The following is a 13,684-nucleotide window of genomic DNA, read 5'->3' on the forward strand; positions in this document are numbered from 1 at the left end:
TTTTTTTTTTTTTTTTTTTTAACTTTTCAAACACTATTTGATTGGGCTTAATTACAGATGTGACTATACATCATTTCAGATAAATAATTTATCCTCCTGCTTTTTTTGCTTGTCTGCACGCTACTTTATCCCTGGGAATCCTACGTGAACCAGATCTACTTCATAATTCCCTATGAACAACTAACCTATAATTGTCAAACAAGTTTTTAGCCTAGAATTTGGGGTTCATTTTATGCATCTTGGCCACTACACGTCAATTTAGAAGCTTAAGAATAATAAATTGGCTGGCCGCAGTGGCTCATGGCTGTAATCCCAGAACTTTGGAAGCCCAAGGTGGGAGGAACACTTGAGCCCAGGAGCTTGAGACCAGCCCGGGCAACATGGCAAAACCCCATCTCTACAAAAAATACAAAAATTAGCCGGATATGGTGGTGCACGCCTATATTCCCAGCTACTTGAGGCTGAGGCGGGAGGATCATTTGAGCCTGGGAGGTGGAGGCTGCAGTGAGTCAAGACAGCGCCACTACATTCCAGCCCAGGTGAGCAAGCAAAACCCTGACTCAAAGAAAGAAAGAAAACAAAAAAGAAAAAAGCAAGAAATTTAGGTGAACTTTCTGGGGGGAGGGATTGTACGGTGGGGAGAGGGAGTCCTTTTTCTTAGAAAACTGAATCACAATGGAATCACATATTCGCAAGGGCCTACAGGTCAAAGGAAGCACAATTTTTGTATTAATATTCTATGATGGCTTTTTTCATGGTTGAAATATCAACCATGGAAGTACATTCAATGTTTTTCCACATTTCCAGTATTCTTGCAATTCAGCTTTATAATAATTTATAAAACAGCATTTTAAATCTCATAACTCAAAAATATGCCACAGCATTAAGATTTTTGTTCACAATACAATGATACAAAGGTTTAGATAAATTTTCAGAGTGATTCCAGCGGCCTCAGTTGTAGGTATAACTGTGCCTTCCAGCTGAGAACAATTATTGCCAAAGACAGAAAAAAAGATACTACCTCGATCTTTTACTACTCAGCAAATACAACTTATAGAGGGCTTCTAGTATGTAAGGTGGAATCAATATCCATATCACTAAGCACTGGACACAAAAGGGAAGGTAAAACAAAAGCAAAACCAGAAAACAAGGCATCTGAAACTCTTAGTCATTTTCTGCTCATTTTCAGATATTAATTTGAATATATGCCTGTTACGTTTTCTAGATTTTGCAAAAGGTAGCTACATCTCATCCCTAAATCGTATGATTCCATTAAGGAAAAACAGCGGAAATGGTTTCTGACCCAGATGAAACTGCAAAAACAGGAATGGGTTGACCCGATCATCTCATTTATTGGCAACAAACAAATAGACCATGGTTCCTACACAGTAAGTGAGTTTCATCCCTTCAGGAAATTGAGGCTCAAAGAAGTGAAGTAACTTGCTCAAAGAGGTGGCAAAGCCATGTCTCCTACCTGCCAGTCACTCTTTCTACTCAGCACACTGTAGTCCTGCACATAGGTGAATAAGATAGCGGCATGAGTAAAAGACAGGCAAAACCTAAAATGGCATCCTCGTCCACTGGATATCCAGTTTGTTTAAAACACATTTACATGAAAAAATGTATGTAAAAGGCTGTACTTTGTAAAACTGCTGTACAAGACACAAAGAACCAACAGGTAAGGCCAGTGGCTCAGGTTTGTAATCCCAACAACGATGCTTCTCTTCAAACTAAGTATCATAAAACTATACATAACTTAAATATAAAAAGTACAGGCTTGGCACGGTGGCTCACATCTGTAATCCCAGCACTTTGGGAGACTGAGGCAGGCAGATCACCTGAGGTCAGGAGTTCCAGACCAGCCTGGCCAATGTGGTGAAACTCTGTCTACTAAAAATACAAAAATTAGCCGTGCATGGTGGTGGGCGCCTGTAGTCCCAGGTACTCCACATGCTGAGGTGGGAGAATCACTTGAACCTGGGAGGCGTAGGTTGCAGTGAGCCAAGATTGCACCACTGCACTCCAGCCTGGGTGACGGAGCGAGACTGTCTCAAAAAAAAAAAAAAAAAAAGAAAAAAAGAAAGAAGAAAACAAAGCCGTGATTCTAAATATAAATTATATAACCATATAAATTAATTTACACAAGTACACATATGAACAAAATAAAACATACCCTACGGGTCAATTTAAGGAGACAGAGAAATTCGTAACCATAAAATTATTTCATGGCTTTTATTAAGAAATAAACATTGAAGATCAAGATGCCAACTAAAGAAAAAAACAGAAATACACTGAAACAATATAATTAATCACAATGAGAAATGAAAGAACACTTACCCTCACTGCCAGGCAAAAAAAATCTTCTTTCTAAAGCCGTGATAACACCCAAAACAAATTCAGGTGCTACTGTCATTCAAGTCTATCTAGTTTTAGAACTGCTCTCAAAGAAATGAGTCGGTAAAAAGGAGGCCGCTGGAGATTGTAAAGAATGACGTAACATGATTGGAACTTTAGTTTTAGTTCGGTTAAACTGAAAACAGGATTTAGGATAACAAAGTAGAGAAAAACTATAGATGAGGACACAAGTTAAAAGGCTCCCACGTTCGTCTAGACAACAGGATGTTAGGTAATTGCTACCCACAAATTTTCAGAAAAGGAATGATGTAAGTAAACAGTATAAGAAAGAGAGCTTCACAAGAAGAGAAAACCAAACACCGCATGTTCTCACTCATAGGTGGGAACTGAACAATGAGATCACTTGGACTCGGGAAGGGGAACATCACTCACCGGGGCCTATCGTGGGGAGGGGGGAGGGGGGAGGGATTGCATTGGGAGTTATACCTGATGTAAATGATGAATTGATGGGTGCTGACGAGTTGATGGGTGCAGCACACCAACATGGCACAAGTATACATATGTAACAAACCTGCACGTTATGCACATGTACCCTAGAACTTAAAGTATAATAAAAAAAAAAAAGAGAGAGCTTCAAGAGGGTCATTTTTTCGACCCTTGCCTTTTCCCCTGAGCTATTCAGAAATACAATTCAGAGATACATGTCCTGCCCATGAGGTAGAGCCCCATGGGTCATAAAAGTCCACAGCCTGGGTCTCTTAGAACAAAGAGACAGTCGTCATTCAACCAGAAACTTGTCTAATGACAATGATCAACAACAACAACAACAATTCTATTGTTCATTTAGATGGTCTTTTATGCTTTGTAAAGTTTTAAAATGCAATGGAAAGTCATCTTCTGGAAAGATTTGGGGTTATTAGTTTATGTGATTGATAGAGCTATTTACTTATCCAACAGAAAAAAAGTATACATATTTCATGTCACTGGGAGAAGAGCACGAACTAGAACTTGATGAGTTGAGCTTTCTAAAGGGTGGGAGAAGTCATGCGAGCCTTGCTTCCTCTGTGCCACCATCTAATTCCGAGACAGCCAGACATCTGGAACAGCCATACGGCGGGCCTTGGAAAAAAGACTACCACATAAGGTTTGCCTTATCTAGGACCTGTTCCAAAGCTGTTAAAAGTTCTATATACAAGTTCTGTTCTCCATAAAACTTGTTATACTTTGACAATGACCTTGCAGCATCTTCTGCTGTCATGATTATTTTCAAGTTATGATCCTGTGTATAACAATTACTATAGGCATATTTACCACTGAAACTCAGAAAAGCATTAAGAGCCAATCAAAACTAGCTGAAATGTACTCACCTTGAAATGTGTATGTGGGCTGGGCATGGTGGCTCAGGCCTGTAATCCCAGTACTTTGGGAGGCCAAGGCGGGTGGATCACCTGAGGTCAGGAGTTCAAGACCAGCCTGGCCAACATGGTGAAACCCCGTCTCTACTAAAAATACAAAAGTTAGCCGAGCTTAGTAGTTCATCCCTGTAGTCCCAGCTACTTGGGAGGCTGAGGCACGAGAACCGCTTGAACCCGGGAGGCGGAGCTTGCAGTCAGCTGAGATCCGGCCACTGCACTCCAGCCTGGGCGACAGAGCGAGACTCGGTCTCAAAAAAAAAAAAAAGTCGGCCGGGCGCGGTGGCTCAAGCCTGTAATCCTAGCACTTTGGGAGGCCGAGACGGGCGGATCACGAGGTCAGGAGATCGAGACCATCCTGGCTAACACGGTGAAACCCCGTCTCTACTAAAAAATACAAAAAACTAGCCGGGCGAGGTGGCGGGCGCCTGTAGTCCCAGCTACTCGGGAGGCTGAGACAGGAGAATGGCGTGAACCCGGGAGGCGGAGCTTGCAGTGAGCTGAGATCCGGCCACTGCACCCCAGCCGGGGCGACAGAGCGAGACTCCGTCTCAAAAAAAAAAAAAAAGTCTGTAACATTAATTGCAAAAAATGAGGGTAATGGTCTTTAATTCTAAGATATTCAGACAGTGGGATTTTTTGTATGTGGCGTCTGGGTTTTGTGTTTCAGAGTATTTTGTGTGGCAGACGTTGTCTTTTATAAGACAGTCTGAGGTCAGCGTCCCCACGGTCTTGAAAAAGATACAATCTCATGAACAATTCTATTTTCAATTCAAGAACTTTCAATTTCACATTCAACACCACTGAACAAACAGCATGTGCTCAATAATCATACAATTAAATTATCTGGCCCACACTGGAGACAGTTCAAGGTAGGCTAGTGAAAATTCGGCAATAGATCTATTGAGATTTAATAGTAAGTCAAAAAGATTTTTAGAAGTCTTCTTTTTTTCTATCTTCTGTCAGTTTTCTGATAAATGTAGCTTTTGGAGAAATTTCTGAGGTTATCTGGTACAGAAGGGTAACTGTTCTAACTTCTCAAGAGTTCATTCATATTCGATCTGAACCCCTAAAATGTAGCTTTACATTTTAAACTGGCTAACAAAACAGAGCAGCCATATGCTTTGATCACTTTCCTCAAGTGTGCCATTTAACTTACAGCATTTGTAGCTTTAGTATTTCTTATGGTTCCATAGAAAACTGGAGTATATTATTTTGCTCTGCATTTTTGACTATTACTTCTTTCTTCTTTGTAATTCAATCCGTGAAGACTTAAATCCTAACTTATACTGAGCTACAACACAAGCACAAATTTAGTCATAAAAATATCTACTCACAAACACGTAGAACATGTACACATGCAGACACATATACATGCCTTATATGGTACTTAACTCTTTAAATGTTTTAAATTACACACTCTAAAACAATAAAATAGATACATAAAGACAAAATGGTACCATAATGTTCTCTAGTTTAAATTAGGTTCCAAGGAGGAGATTTTTAGATAAATATTTCATAAGCATTTAATATAACTGAACCCAAATTACTTCAGCCTTAACAAGTATATTGTTTAATGTTTTGCAAATGTACGAGACCCTCAATTTGATTAATATTAAATCTATTATAGCTAGTTAATAACATTCTGAATTCCAATTAAATATATTGGTGTCGGGTTTAGAAACGTAAATCAAACCACTCCAGCGATACAAATTATAACCACTAAAGATTCTCTAAATGCTGATGAAACCTCTTAGCCTTCTCAATATACATTTCTAGATTCTAATCCTCCATAAAATTAACTGGTCAAATTTTTCTTGGAAGGTGATTCTAGTTTTGTTTGTTGTTGCTGTTGAATAACTACTGCCAAATGCATGAATTTTACTCCCAATAACTAACTTTCTAGCAGCTACCAGCTCTCATTTTGTTAAGATTATATAATGCTCAACTTCAGCAGCTTTTCCCTGAAAACCGCTTTAAAGCAAAGGACAGGTAAAAAAAAAAATTGAACATTAAGAATGTGGTTTAAAAACAAATGGCAAAGTATAATAAACTAAAACGCTTACCCAAAGGTTTTGGAAAACATTTTCCTTTCAGAAGAAACCAATGAATACAAATTAGCTTGAGGATAATGTTTTTGCCAGCTAAGCCTCAACCCTTATCCTGTCTTTTTTTTTTTCCCCACAAGTACTTCTGAAACAAACTGGTCTAAAATAAAGGTCACATCTAAACACAGATAAATTTCTAAGTCTTCAAAAATTAAAGACACTCATGTTCATAGCAGCATCATTTACAATAGCCAAAAGGTGGACAGCAACCCAAGCGTCCACTGACGAGTGAATGGATAAACAAAATGTGGCACATACACACACACACATACACACACACATACACACACAACACACACACCCAATAACAAACTCACACACCACATACACCAAAACACACATACACAACACACCACACCACACACACACCACACACACACATACACCACACACAACATAAACACACACCACACCACACATACAAACACACACTACACACCACACACATACACACACCAACACACACATCACACCACCCATACACAACACATACACACACACACACATACACACACACACACACACACACACGCAATGGAATATTCAGCCTGAAAATGGAAGGAAATCCTGTCACATGCTACAACATGGATGAAACTTGAGGACATCAAGTAAAACAAGCCACACACAAAAAGACAAATACTATATGATTCCACTTAGGTAAGATACTTAGAGTAGCCAAATTCACGGGGACAAAAAGTAGAACAGTGGTTACCAGGGGCTGGAGGAAGAGAAAGGGGTTGTCACTTAACAAGTAAAGAGTTTCAGTTTTGCAAGATGAAAACAGTTCCAGAGATTGGTTGCATGATAATGTGGATGTACTTAACATTACTGAACTAAGGCTGGGCGCGGTGGCTCACGCCTATAATCCCAACGCTTTGGGAGGCCAAGGCAGGCGGATCACTTGAGGTCAGGAGTTCGAGACCAGCCTAACCAACATGGTGAAACACCATCTCTACTAAAAATACAAAAATTAGCTGGGCATGGTGGTGTGTGCCTATAATGTCAGCTACTTGGGAGGCTGAGGCGCAAGAATTGCTTGAGCCCAGGAGGCGGAGGTTGCAGTGAGCCGAGATCATGCCACTGCACTTCAGCCTGGGCAACAGAGCAAGACTCCGTCACACACACACACATACACACACACACACACACATACACACACATTATTGAACTATATACTTAATATGGTTATAATGATAAATTTTATGTCTATTTTAACACAATTAAAAATTTTTTTAATATTAAGGGCAGAGTTCTAATTCCAGGAGTGGTAGAATAGCTTATATCAGACTAACCTTCCTATAGAAAATAATTTGGAAATCAGGAAAAAATGTTAAAAAACTACAGATATTCCTCACCTTATGATGGAGTTGCATCCTAATAACACCCCCATCCCACCCCACAGAAGTAAAAAAATCATAATCTGAACTATCATAAATCAGGAACCATCTGTATATAAAAGCACTGAGAGCAACCAAACTTAGCAATTAGAAGGGAATCTATTATTGAAAGAAAGGAATGGCACTAGGTAAGATCCATGTTTACACACAGCTTTTCCCTAAAGGCAACAGCAGTCTTAGAGGTACAGGCAGTAAACTGAAAGAGAATGTCTATTTTTATTTTTTTTTAAGATATCAGGAAACAGATTTAAGAGTTGCCAGGGCTGCTGAAAATAAAGCCAAGAAATAAACGCCATGAAATCTAGGTACAGATTCTCAAACTCATTGCCAACTGTGAACTACACATGTGTAACTGTCAACTGTGAACTACACATGTATAGGGGTAAGACGACAGGAGACCAGTGGAAAGCAACAGCTGGAAGACTCAAAGACCTGAGCAGATACTCCAGCTACTGTCCACCAGGGAGACAGAGTTTGGAGTTAGAATTCCACTAATGGTGTTGGGCTTTTCACTGCAATTGTGGACAGGCCATGAACCAGAGGAGTTAAGTCTATGTCCCCAGACTGAGGGATTCACTTTAGATTAAGGACAAAATCCAAACACACCCATCCTAAGAAAATGTATAAAAAACCAAGTATCTTCAAGGTGATCAACCATTAATTAAACTGCATGCTAAAAAACTCTTCAAAGGAAGATAACAGAATCTAGAATGTCTAAAAAGCAGCATCCACATTGTCCAGTATACAATAAAAAACAACTAGACATCAGAAGAAACCCCCAAAAAGTGACATCTAGTCAAGAGAAAAAGCCATTAACAGAAACCAACATCAAGATAGCCCGGATGTTGGAATTAGCATAAAACAACTTTAAAGCAGCTACTACAAAATATGTTCAAGAAATTAAAAATTAAAATGTCATAATAATTGACAGATGAGAATCTCAGCAGAGAAGCAAAAATTACAGAAACAACAACAAGAAAAAAGAACCAAATGGAAATTCTAGACACGAAAAGCACAAAGTGTGCAATAAAAATTCACTGGATGCACTTAACTACAGATTGGAGATGAGACAGAAAAAAAAACTGGTGAACTTGAAAAAAAAAATAATCATCATCTTATCTATCTAAAGAACAGACAGGAAAAAAAGACTGGTAAATTGAACTTTATCAAAATTAAAAACATCCACTCAAAGATAGCATTAAGAAAACAAAAGGCGGGAGGCCGAGACGGGCAGATCACGAGGTCAGGAGATCGAGACCATCCTGGCTAACATGGTGAAACCCCGTCTCTACTAAAAAAATACAAAAAACTAGCCGGGCGAGGTGGTGGGCACCTGTAGTCCCAGCTACTCGGGAGGCTGAGGCAGGAGAATGACGTAAACCCGGGAGGCGGAGCTTGCAGTGAGCTGAGATCTAGCCACTGCACTCCAGCCTGGGCGACAGAGCAAGACTCCGTCTCAAAAAAAAAAAGAAAAAGAAAACAAAAGGCAATTCACAAACTAGGAGATAAATTCTCTGTATCTATATCTAACAAAAGACATGAATCCAGATATTTTAAAAACTATAAATAAATTTAAGTTTAAAAAAGAAAGACTCGAATAGACACATCACAAATAAAAATCAGAAAATTGTCAATAACACATGAAAAGGTGTTTAATATCATAGTACAGATACATAATTTAAGGCCACAATAAGATACACCCATCAGAATGGCTAAAAGAGGAACAAAACAACAGCAAATGTTGGTGGTAATATGAAACAACTGGAACTCTCATAAATTGTTGGTGAGAGTCTAAAAAGATACAATCATTTTGGAATACTGTTTGGTAATTTATTATAAAGTTAAACATACAACTATCCTATGGCTCAGCAATTCTACTGCTAGATATTTATCCAAGAGAAATAAAAATGTATGTCCACTGAAATGTTTGTTGATAGCAACTATTGACTAACTTTCCAAAACTTACAAATAACCCAAACGTCCAAAAGGAGAAAGGATAAACATATTGTGATAGCTGGATCAGTGTAATGGAATACCACCCACCCAAAAGTAACAAAGAATAAACTGATACACACAATATGGATGAATCTCAAAAACATTATGCTGAGTGAAAGAAGCCAGGCATAAAAGAACACACACTGTATGGTTCCATTTCCATAAACTTTTAGAAGAGGCAAAATGAAGTGATACCAAGAAGCGTTGGTATTGATCAAAGGGGAGCATGAGGCAAATTTTCTAGAATGATGGAAATGTACTCTATTTTGAATGAGGTGGTTATACAGTTATGCACATTTATGAAAATTACTGAATTGTATAATTAAGATTTGTACATTTCAAAGTATGTAAATTTTACCTCAATAAAAGCAATTAAGAATAAATCCTGCACATTTTTTTTGAGATGGGGTCTCATTGTGTTACCCAGACTGGAGTGCAGTGGTGCAATCCAGGCTCACTGCAAATCTCTGCCTTTCGGGCTCAAGCAGTCCTCCCACTTCAGCCTCCCAAGTAGCTAGGACTGCAGGCATGTGCCAACATTCCTAGCTAATATTTATATTTTTTGTAGAGACAGAGTTTCACCATGTTACCAGGCTGGACTCCTGGGCTCAAGCAATTCACCCACCTCAGTCTCCCAAAATGCTAGGATTACGGGCATGAGCCACCACACCCAGCCAATCCTATACTCTAAAATCGTGATTATGAGATTATGAATAATAGCCAAATTTTAAATCCAGTAAGTTTTATATGTCATTGTACTTTAACTACTAATAGAAATATTTTTAAAAATTTAATTATGTCTCCAAAGGTCTAAAATTACATGAATCCACACAATTTCAAACCGTTTCTGTACTGATATAGCACTCTCATTTTCAGATTTTGATATGGTGATTTTTGTGAACTATGATGAGTAAAACTTATGTATGTACCTATCACTTATTCAGTTCTCTTAACGTCATGTCTAACACCATGTATTCACCTGAAAAACTCACGGCTTGTTTTCTGAAATTTAACTGAAACTGTCACTGTTTTTAGAAATTTGATATTTAAAATCTTTCTTAAACCTTAATTTGATCCTCAAAATATATTATCTTTTAAAATTTTAATATTTAAAAGCACACTGATTTATTTATTCCCACTTCCAGACATAGCCATATTTTACCTTCCACTACCCCGCTTCTGCCTTCTTCAATACAAGCTTCATTGCATGTTCATTCCTCTGAAAGACTACTATCACTTAGTTGGGTTTAACTGGTTTGTCTGTGAGTGAGCCTGAGTCTATTTATCCCCAACATGCTTTCTCTAGGTTATAGCTAGAAGAACAAAAAATTCCTAAAACCCATTTTAGAAAAGAGAGAAGAGATTTGTGCTTCATATGATGGAACTAGCTCAACATGGCTGGCTAGTTTCACATGATCTGGAAATTCCTACTCAACAAATGTGTAAATCCCTTACATGCAAACAAAACATGGATGTATTTAGTCACCAAATACAAACTCAAGAAGAAAAAATTCCTAATGCTACATGCAGACAAGAAGAATAAATTGGCTGAAGTTTATTATTTTCCTTTTAGAACATAATGAATTGCTTTACATGGTAATTACATACTCTCATTTAATCCTTACCTTCTTTCAGAGCTTTATCCATATTATGAGAAATTACTACCCTTCTAGACTGAGCTGATTCATGCCAGTTTCCATACATAGGACTCTGAAACGAAAGGAAAAAAATACAAAGCAGATTACTGAATGAATCAATCACATATAAAAACAAAATCAAAGGTAGGAAATGCCATCTAAACAAGCATTAAGATAAGGCTTAACGAATAATAGAAATTTTTCCACAAAAGTAAATAAATGCTTAAGGTTAAAATTTTTTGGAAAAAAAAATTAAGGAAGGATTTTCCCTACCAGATATCAAAACAGTATAGTGACTGTATAGGAATAAATAAATCAACACAATGGTAGAGAGTACACAAACCGATGTAGCTATATATGTGCAAATTAAGAACATAATTTTCTTTAAAAAATGAAATTAATGATAAAAATCACACACTATTCAGTAAATGATGTTGGAATAATTTGATATTCACATGGGAATAAAAGGTTACGGTCTTACACTTTGCATACAAATAACTCCAAAAAGATTAAGCAGCTAAACATGTTTTAAACTAAAAAAGAATTAAGAGGAAATAAGGGAGCAGCTTTTTATAATCTTAGAATGGAAAAGTTTTCTCTAAAATAAAACACAAAATCCAAATGGTATGAAAGGGAAAATAAACGACAAATCTGACTACCTAAAATACAAAATTCTTGTTTCACAAAAGATGATGCAAACGAAATATAAATGATAGGCTAGGAGACAATATCTATAACATGTGTAACAAAGAAATATGATTACATACAGACTCCAAAAGTAAGAAAAATAACTCAAAAGAAAACCAAACAAAGAAGTTGAAAGGGAAATCATAAAAGATAAACAAATGACCAATAAATGTATGACAAAAAAATGCAATCCCCTTTTTTATTAGAGGAATGCAAATTAGAGCAACGAGACACCATCAGACTGCCAAAGCAAAGGAAAGGACTCACGTATCTAATGTTGACAAGGACACGGGAAATGGTTGTTTTCATATATTGTCGGGGGAAATATCTATTTCTACAAGCTTTTAAGAAGGCAACTGAGCCACATATATCAAAATTTTAAAGGACTTTTTTGAGTCTCACATGTTGCCCAGGCTGGAGTACAGTGGCGCTCATTGCAACCACTCAGCTCACTGCAACCTCCACCTCCCAGATTCAAGCACTTCTCCTTAGCCTCCAGAGTAGCTGGGACTTCGGGCGCACGACACCACACCCAGCTAATTTTTTATTTCTAGTAGAGATGGGTTTTCGCCATGTTGACCAGGCTGGTCTGGAACTCCTGACCTCATGTGATCACCTGCCTCGGCCTCCCAAAGTGCTGGGATTATAGGCGTGAGCCACTGCACCCAGCCTAAAGGACTTTCTATTCTGCATTGCCACTCCTAGGACTCTGCCCAACAGAAATGTGAAAAAGTATAAGGAATTTTACTGCTATATTAATTATAGGGGCAAAAAAATTGGAAGTAACGCAAGTTTTTATATATATGTCAATAGACAAAGAGTTAAATAAATTATGGTATACCATTAAAAAGATATATATATATATATACCTTCATGGAAAGTTTTCTATTATGGGAAAATGTTTGCAAGCACAAATACTTTTAAAAGTGGTTTCCTCTAGGCCAGAGGTACAGAATTTTAAGTCTATGTGTGTCTGTATAACAGCAAGTGATGTTAAAAGTAAATAAATAACTGTATAAAGATACTGCTTTGGGCTGGGTGCAGTGGCTCACACTTATAATCCTAGCACTTTGGGAGGCCGAGGCTGTCAGATCACTTGAGGTCAGGAGTTTGAGTCCAGCCTGGCCAACACAGTGAGACCTCATCTCTACTAAAAATACAAAAATTAGCTGGGCCTGGTGGCGGGCACCTGTAATCCCAGCTACTCGGCAGGCTGAGGCATGAGAATAGCTTGAACCCAGGAGATGTACGCTGCAGTGAGGTGAGATCTCGCCACTGCACTCCAGCCCGAGTGAGAGAGCAAGACTCTGTCTGGGGAGAAAAAAAAAAAAAAAAGAAAAGATACTGTTTGGCATTTTTTTTTCTTTTTTTTCTTAAAGGAGAGACTATAGAATTAAAACCCCACTATCTGTCTAGTGAGACTACATTAAAAAGATTTTTTTACTTGATCACACATCACAGTAATCAAAAGCATGTATAACATAATTGGGGTCTACTTATTGGTTTGGAAGAAAAAAAAGAAAAAAATTGCAGAACATTTTTTTTTTCAGGTGAGAAATATCACAAGTTCTTGACCAGCACTGCCACATGACTTGGAGATCTAAAAGGCTAATGCTACTGTCACCCTCATCCTACAAACCAGTGTGGAGAACCACTTTGTTCTCAAGCAGAGGCCAGACCAGCACAGATGCAATCAATCCCACAGCCCCAGGCCACCCAACTGAGAGTGGAGAATTTCCAGTCCTTGATTAGTCTCATGCTATCTACAATCAAGTGCCAAGGATGTCATCCCTGTTCGTGCTTGCTGTTATTAAAAACAAACACAAGTCTTCTGGTGACCTTATAAAAAAAGAGGAAAAAAAGACATAGATTCAAGATTTCTTAGTGGAATTTGTTTAAAACCGTAAGATGTACATGTTGCACCCAGGAAAGAAAAGACATTCCTTTATGCTCAAACTAACATATAGCATTCAACACTTTCCCAAGGAATTTTTTAAAAATCTTAACCATAATCACATATAGACAGACATTTAATGCATAAAAGAAAATCATGTGACCTTTTAAAACTATTTTCTAGTTTCTGGGTAGCTCTC

The 13,684-nt window shown here is 37.9% G+C and overlaps 1 protein-coding gene and 1 long non-coding RNA gene across 4 annotated transcripts in view; one reads left to right on the plus strand and one right to left on the minus strand.

The window, feature by feature from the left end:
• Positions 1-13,684, minus strand: part of LOC108515619 (sorting nexin-25-like) — a 107,121-nt gene that overhangs the window by 55,448 nt on the left and 37,989 nt on the right. For all 3 annotated transcript variants that reach the window (XM_017852658.1, XM_017852657.1, XM_017852659.1), the window contains exon 2: positions 10,893-10,977. In XM_017852658.1, coding sequence (XP_017708147.1) covers positions 10,893-10,971 — 79 coding nt within the window. In that variant the 5' untranslated portion in view covers positions 10,972-10,977. The remainder of the gene's footprint in view (positions 1-10,892; positions 10,978-13,684) is intronic.
• Positions 2,530-13,359, plus strand: LOC108515621 (uncharacterized). Its single transcript, XR_001881581.1, has 3 exons — positions 2,530-2,626; positions 3,313-3,499; positions 13,142-13,359. It is a non-coding gene; the product is annotated as an uncharacterized LOC108515621 (long non-coding RNA).

Source organism: Rhinopithecus bieti, unplaced genomic scaffold (genome assembly GCF_001698545.2).
Source record: "Rhinopithecus bieti isolate Rb0 unplaced genomic scaffold, ASM169854v2 scaffold_35307, whole genome shotgun sequence".
In the NCBI taxonomy this organism is placed as follows: Eukaryota; Metazoa; Chordata; class Mammalia; order Primates; family Cercopithecidae; genus Rhinopithecus; species Rhinopithecus bieti.